Source organism: Pholcus phalangioides, unplaced genomic scaffold, assembly GCF_987345545.1.
Source record: "Pholcus phalangioides strain wild (caught in Gottingen) unplaced genomic scaffold, Ppha-v1.0 ptg000008l_1, whole genome shotgun sequence".
In the NCBI taxonomy this organism is placed as follows: Eukaryota; Metazoa; Arthropoda; class Arachnida; order Araneae; family Pholcidae; genus Pholcus; species Pholcus phalangioides.
The window spans coordinates 8,012,712-8,021,068 of record NW_028301601.1 but is presented as its reverse complement, the minus strand read 5'-3'; the positions used below and the strand labels follow the sequence as shown (position 1 = coordinate 8,021,068).

Sequence of the window (8,357 nt, the reverse complement as noted above, 5' to 3'; positions counted from 1 at the left end):
TTTTGATTCAAACCCCACTTGTTTTGTTAAATCACAGTTTTTTTTCAAAAACAATGTGCCCCGTACGTAGTCCATTGCCTTAATCAAAAGAATGCAAATTTGATCGTTCTAAATTTTTACAGCAGAGCTCCGGGGGTCGTCTCTGAACACATCAGTTTTAACAAAAGCTCTTGTCACTTTTAACACGGACTCTTACGCTGACTATACGGCTGAAAGAAAAATGTCATCGCGTGCGTATCTGAAATCCATGGTCGTATAGAAGCAAATTTTCTTCTCGATCTTGCTCATTTGCCGCGCATCAATATGCAAAGATTCAAACAGCTAATAGAGTGTGTTTCGAATTTCATTAAAATTAAAATAAATTATAACGAAGAAACATTATAAGTGTCAATTATTTTCAAAATCGATACATCCTAAAATTGTCTTTTTTAAGTAGAAATAGCCAATTCATTCATCATTATCCAGTCTTACTGCACGCGGATGTGCTCTGATATCGCTACGGAACGTGCCTCTGAGATCAAGTTGTATAGCACGAATATAAATCAAAAAATTCATGAGACGTCATGCTTCTGGCAAAACCCGTGTCATATTTCGAAATTGAAGGATGGCGTGTGTCAAACGCTTACTGTAGTAGCGATTTCGATACTCAATTAGGAATGTATGGCAAAATGTATATAAAAAGAAACGATTTGCGAACGAGGCACACACAGTACGAATCAACCGATAGTCATGAAATCGTTGGTATTATTGGTTCCAGCTCTCGCTGCTCTGATCGCCTCGTGTTCTGCTGGCTCCGGGGAGGACAAAGCTTTCCGTGATGCCAATATCGTTCCGGTAGTCATTGACCAAGCTCCGGGTACCCAGCTTAAGGTAAGAGATACATTATTTCTCTTCGTTGATAGAGTCACTCAAATTTTACTAAATTGGTACACATTGTTGTGTTATTCTCACATATTCGTGTGGTGTTTCACATAATTCGAGATCCATTATGTTTAATTTGAATTTTCTCTGTTATAGAATATTAGTGATTCCGTGTGTTATGCATACGCACTTGCTATACACGATGTCCTGATCAGTATCGGGGTGTATAAGTAATCCTCAGTATCGGGGCTTTACTGAGGATTACATAAACATAGACTATAATGTACAAAATGAACCTGACAAGAGACAGATATTGACACCCTAATTGAGAATTTTTGATGAAGTTAAATACAAATACAAATACAAATACAAATACAAATACAACGCCACAACAGGCAAAATGCCCAACGAGGTGGCTGATAAAAAGATGCCCATAAAAATATGGTTGTCATATGTTTCAAAAATACAGCAACCCAATTAAAAATGCAATTAACACAAATTACAAACACTATATACACATGAAAAAATATTATACAATGCCCATAAAGAATACTTATGGTTGTCTTATTCTAAGAATGGATAGCTTCTCGATTTACCCCCAACATGTTTATCGTATTTCTTTTTAAACGTGTCAATTGTGTTACAATTTACTACCTCCGGGGGTAAGCTATTCCATTTATTGACAACCCTATTGGAGAAAAATTCCCTGCGACACCATAACCTTGCATTGTCCCTCACCAATCGATACTGGTGTCCCCTTGTAAAAGCAGTCGATTGGCGGTGTACTAAAAGTTCATGGTCCATCCTATCCATCCCATTGAAAATTTTGAACACTTCGATCATATCTCCTCGACACCTGCGTTCATCCAATGTAAACATATTCAAAAAATGAAGTCTTTCTTCATAACTCAAGCCCTGTGTGCCAATAAGGACACGCGTAGCTCTTCTCTGCACCCCTTCAACCAAGTCTATGTCCCTCTGTAGGTATGGTCTCCAAAACCTTACAGCATACTCCAGTCCAGGACGAACTAAGCCTCGAAAAAGAGGAAGAATGACTTTAGGAGAACGCGAAGAGACCTTTTTGAAAATGAGACCAAGCATTCTATTCGATTTTTTGACAACCGCTGAACAATGTTCAGAAAACTTAAGTCGCTCGTCAATGAGAATTCCCAAATCGGTGACTCTAGTTGCATCCGGGATAGTGACACCATTCAACTCGTAAGAGAACCGTGGGTTGTTCGAACCAAAATGAGCGACCATGCACTTATCTACGCTAAACGTCATGCTCCATTCATTTGCCCATGCTGCAATCTTGTTTAAGTTGGTCTGGAGCAACTCCCTATCGCTTTCATTCCCGATTACCCCCATTAGCTTCACATCATCTGCGAATTTGCTAGTAATTCCATCGATACCCTGATCGAGTTTATCGATAAAAAGTGAAAAAAGTATGGGGCCAAGGACACTTCCCTGAGGAACTCCACTTGTGACGTCTGTCCAACCAGAGAATTCCCCGTTCACCATAACTCGTTGCGACCTATCTCTTAACCACGATTCTATCCAATTCAGCAAGTTGCCCCCTATTCCAATCTCGTGTAAACGCTTCAAGAGTTTGCCATGTTGGACCCGATCGAATGCCTTCTGGAAATCAAGGTAAACAACGTCGACATTTTTGCTCTTACCCAAAGCCTTAGTCACGTAATCATAGAAGCAAAGGAGGTTAGTTACACATGACTTCCCCTTCCTGAACCCATGCTGATTATCCGACAATACATTATTCTCGTCTATCCACTTCACAAACTGCCTTTTGATGATAATTTCCAAAATTTTCGAGAGGGAGCTCGTCAAACTCACTGGACGATAATTAGACACCACTTCTCTACTACCCTTCTTAAATATCGGAACAACGTTAGCCAGTTTCCAATCTCTCGGGACGATACCCTCAGCAACACTACTCCTGTATATCTGTGCGACTGGCCCCAACAATTCATTAGCACCTTCCCTGAGAACCCTGGGATAGATATCATCTGGTCCTGGTGCTTTGCTTGCACATACATTTCTTAGAAGATTTAGGACCTCCACGTCTTCCACTTGAATATCGTTGAGCGTTTTATTACCCCATGCAACACCCGTATATCGAATATCATTATCTCCATTAAAAACCGACGCGAAAAAGTCATTGAAAGCACTACACATGCCTACATTGCTCTCTACTTTTGAGCCTCCTATCGAGAGGGGGCCAACTGTCCCCTTACATCCATTATTGACGTATCGAAAAAATGATTTTGGGTCAGAGCCAATGTTATCTGCCAACCTAGATTCAACTTGCTTTTTACTATCCCTTATCGCTTTCTTCAACAGTCTTCTTTTATCAGTAAACAATGATAGGTCACCTCGTCCACTTTTATACTCTCTGAATGCTCTTTTCTTTTCAAGATAAAGGTTCCGCACGCTATCCGTGAACCATAGAGGGTGCGATGTACAAACACGCTTTTTTCGAACAAAGGGTATGACGTCGTGCAAAACAGAGGACAGCTTCGTACTAAATTCTTCCCATTGACTTACCACCCCTACTGATTCCAACCGGTCTTTGAAAACTTCCGCTAACCTTCTTCGCAAAACATCAAAGTCAGTTCTCCGAAAACAAGGAACCAGTCTTTTGTTATCAACCTTACCCGAGGAAAAGTTACAGAGAAATCTGACGATACGATGATCACTGGAAGAAAACTCTTCCCCCACCGAAACATGTTCAACATGTTCACATGTTCAAACATGTTCAAAAGGAACGTAAATGTCGTTATTTTTTAGAAGAACACTGTAGGTCTCGGAATTTTATACAGATGCTGTCAAAACCTAAACACAGTATTTGGTAATTATTATAGGGCTAGGATTTTTATGCTGTAAAAACTTCTAAAATATTTTTTATAAAAAATTCATTTATGCTCTTAAAAAACTGTAAATATGCCCTATAAAACGGAAAGTATGTCTTAATAATTGTTTCTTTCTTATCTCGAATAACATTAGTTTCAGCAAAATAAGATGATAATGTGTGAGAAGTGGTGATAGTCTAAATTATCTTAAATCATTACCCACTTATTTTTGTATGAACAAAAATTCTTCGTTTTACTAACTAATCTCAACCAGCCGAAATTTCCCACAAAAATTTCCCTTTTGCGTAATTTTTTCCCTCCCAATTCAAAACCAATGTGCTTCCATCTGTAGGTAGAAATACCTAGCCAAGTATGGTATGTAGCTTCAGAGAAAAGCATGGCACAAAATTAAAATAAATAAATAATTCTTTTTATTTGATAAAAACTCTCAAAATTTCCCACAAACACTAAAAAATTCTCCCATTTACCAATTTTAACCGATTTTATACGAGTACCGACACCGATTCAGATGATTAATCTATTTACAGTCACACACCAGTGTCCTTGAAAGCTAGTGTTTTTATGCTCCAAAAAATTCAATGTCATTTCTGATTGGTTGAAAAACCTTAATTTCAGGATTTTTTTACCAATCGGCAACGACGTTCCATTTGTAGTGCATAAAAAGGCCTAGTCCCAGGAGCTCTCGTCACGAGCGAGAATCGCAAAAACCAGTCTGAAGCGGAATCGGAATAGCGAGGAAATTTACTTTCTATCGAAAATTATGAAACATGTAAAATATGTCTTAAAATTGTGAAATATGTTCTATCACGTGAAAATAGCGAAATATGCAAATAAAACAAAAAAAAAAAAAAAACATAGGAATCCGAGCCCTAGTGATAATAGACTAATTATTTATTTTATCTTAAATTATTTTCATTACCTTCAATTGATTTATTTTCACTTTATTTCAAGCACACACAAGATAGGTATGTACATAGTTTCACACATTATGTGAATTGAACCTTTATCCAAGCTGAAACCTGTGTTCAACAGGAAAGAAAATCTCGGTCCCTTGCGATTCCGTTGAAGACAGGGCTTTACTGTATAAATATTCAGGTTATAATCATTTGATGTCTTCATGCAGTTTGATCTTATACTACTTGAAAATTAAGGAATTCACGGATGTCACTGCTGATCTATTGCTTTTAGGATTTGAGACTGACAGACGGAATTTTATCGTCCCATCTTCTATAGAGTTACATAGATTTGTAACATTTTTTTTGCCATGTTAATATAGTTTTTTTTAAAATTACTCGTGAAATTTCCAGGCCAGGCAGTTGCCACTTCTAGTTCCCACCCTGCTGTTGATGATCTGACCTTTAGGCGTCCATTTCACATTTAATTGCTTTTCATTCGCTCCATATGAGAAATAAATGAGATAAGTTTATGGTGTATGGCAAGAACACTATATGCATATAACACATTTCCAAACACAAGAATAAATCTACTTCTGGAGAGATGACGTTATTTTCTCGGCCCGTAATATATATATATATATATATATATATATATATATACATTAAGACTCGTGCAGGGATTTTTTTTAGTTATGGGACGCTATCAAACCCATTTGCTCACCAATGAGGTGTCAAGCGAGAGATGACTCCCTCCGATAAGATTCCCATTTCGTTTTTTTTGTATCCTGTGTATATAATCTGGCAAGTCTAGAGACAACAGATGAGATGGCAAAGGTCCCCCCCCCCCCGTCCAATTGCTTTTAAAACATACCGCCATCTTAATATGCGTACATTCATTCGTCTTAACGAAACCCAGAAACTTTTCTCCTACTCCCAACCCCATCTCGTTGTAATCACCACAAAATTTGTTAATCGCGAAAGTACCCAATTGTCCGGGGAAAATATATTGTCAAAATGTTTTGTTTGCTCTTTTTTTTTTGACACAAAATAAAGTGTCCCAGACTCTGCCACGGAGCTGTGCTTGAAGAGATCTCATCACCGGGTTAAATCCAGTGGCAAAGTTTTGGCGTTCATTCATTCATTCAGCTATGAGACTTTGGTTTGCGATTCCGCAAAGTGGCCGGAGAACCCTGGCAAATGTTCGATGCACCGATGTAAGACGGCCCGGTAGAAGCCAAATCCATTTTTTTTTAATCGCCAACGTTTGAGGCATATCTGTAATTAGGTTAGCTTCATGTGACGAGAGAGAGAAAAAAAGTGAAATTTTAGAGGAAAAACTATAAAAATAATTACACAAGCATATAATTTTTTCGCCAAATTTCAGGGGGAAAATAATTACAGCATCGTTTGATTGACATAATTATCACGAAAAAATATGGTAACTTGATGACGATTATAGGACTTTTTCCAGAATGAGTGGCCACATCGCGAACTGGCTGTGTCAATATTTAACGAAATTGGCGGTAACATATACAGTATATATATATATAACTTTGGCGATCGTTTGTTCATTCGTTGCTTGAGAACTAATAATTATGTTTCGAATAGGTGAGTTATGGAAGTGTAGATGTTGACTATGGGACAAGGATTCCCGTGATCCGATCACTATTTAGGCCGACGGTGTCATTCCCTGAGGCGAAGGAATCCTCCAACTATACCTTGATCATGATTGGTAGGCACACAATCGAAATATATAATTATTTATTTTTGTCAAATAAATTTCTGTCAAATTATTTTGTTGTCATGACATACGATTTTTTTTGTTTGCTTAGGACCAAGCGGTTTGAGTCAAAATCTGAATAACAACAGTCAGTTCCTGGAATGGCTCGTCGTCAACATCCCCGGCAATAAAATCAGTGACGGTCGCAGTGTGGTATCTTACGTATCGCCACAAGTACCAACCATAATATGTGAGTATAGACATCAAATAACACATTTGAATATGTTGCTGCACTGAATATAAGTTGGTTATGAACAAAATAGTATTGTTCTCTGGATAATTCAGTCATAATAGTTTATATTTTTGCATAACTTTATTTTTTAAATGGTCCTTCTTTGTGTTGAGTTGTATTTTCTCTTGCGGCTCACTGTACTCACTGAGCAGGGTCCCTGAAATGCAGTGGTGAATTATTTTCTTATAAACAAACAGATTCTTAAGTCAATTCGTGATGTTCAGTACGTGAAATGTAGCCGCTGTGCGGTCGTGTCGTGCTGAATTCTCATCAGGATAATCCATATTCGACCCCGTTGGCGGTACAATAATGATCGGATCAAGTTGGTTAACTGCGGTATTCCAACTTCAAGGCGTGAATGCGAGCCGATCTCTAAAAAACTCTTCCACGGAGAACAGGCAGACATGCAACACATACGCCAGCCATCAATGTATACCAATTCATTAACAGATCCGGAGGAATATGAACGATGTGCATGTGTTTTAGTAGCGGTAGTAGACCTACAACACGATACTTACATAACATAAAAAGAACACGAAACAAACACATTTCTCACAACATAAATACGTTTACAACTGAAAATTTTTTTTCCGGCATGTACCGATCTGTTAGAGATTCCGCAAACGAATGTGCACGAGGTGCATGTACCACCCGAGATCTATAAATCACGATGAAAAAGTGGTGGTTTTTTTTTTAGTAATGTATAGCTAATATGTATGTACGTATGTTCAAACATATTTTCATACTCGTTGCAGTGAATCGCATGAGCGTCTTCCTTTACTACGAACAAACCACCGTCTTGGAAATCGATCTGATCAACTCGTTCATCGATAACCTCAGATTCGGATTCAATGTCAGGAAATTCGTGAAACAGTTCAAACTCGTGGAACCACCCGTCGCTGGTAATTTCTTGCTGTCGGTGCTCATCGCTAAATGAATGGCGAATATGTATAAGGATGTAGTCAAGTGAATAAAGATAATAGATATATTACATAAAATGCCAAGATTCCAATTTCTTATTGTCATAATCTTGTTCCTGGGATCTCTCGTTCAAAACGGACGGCATGTGTTGTGTAAATGAGTTGCGGGGTCCTCTTGGTGTACATAGGGTCTTCCAGGAGCGTCGCGAAACAAGATGTCATATCTATCTGACAATATTGATTCATGCCTACTCAGAATGAAACAGAGTTTACACAACTGAAGAGTTGTAAGTCAAAATCATTATTTTCTTTCGAATTAGCGCGTTCAATACAATCTACAAGCCAGTACCAGTAACAATCGAAACAGCGTCCGAGGGGTGCAGTGCGAAGATGTTCGTCTTCCACCCTGAAGGCTATCGTAGGGCTCCACGGGTTCGATCTTGGGAAGAACATCGAAAGCAAGTTCTTCACCTCCTAACCAGATCATGACCCAACGCTTTGTCACGATGAAGAGATTTTAGCTGTTTGTCGAAAGAGACCTGGCCTTGCATGTCTGTAGTCAATCGCTGCCACCCATGTTTTCGCTGATTGCAGTGCATTGCTGATTTTGCTGGTTGTTGATTTGCACTGTTGTCGTGCTGTATTGCTTATTGTAATGCAGTTTTTATTGCGTATTATTCTGCTTGGCTTGATGCGATACGTCGCGTTTGTGTATTGGGGTGGATTGCATATTATACTGCATTCCTTATTGTGGTGCACAGCAAATGGTGGTGCATTACT

General features: G+C 38.5%; 1 protein-coding gene across 1 annotated transcript; it reads left to right on the top strand.

The window, feature by feature from the left end:
* Nucleotides 1-714: 714 nt before the first annotated feature.
* On the top strand, nt 715-7,627 carry LOC149083588 (26 kDa secreted antigen-like). The gene is made up of 4 exons (XM_089235384.1): nt 715-870; nt 6,254-6,377; nt 6,478-6,615; nt 7,413-7,627. The coding sequence occupies exons 1-4, from the start codon at nt 730-732 to the stop codon at nt 7,592-7,594; spliced, it is 585 nt and encodes a 194-aa protein (XP_089091510.1). The 5' UTR covers nt 715-729; the 3' UTR covers nt 7,595-7,627.
* The last annotated feature ends 730 nt before the right edge of the window (nt 7,628-8,357 follow it).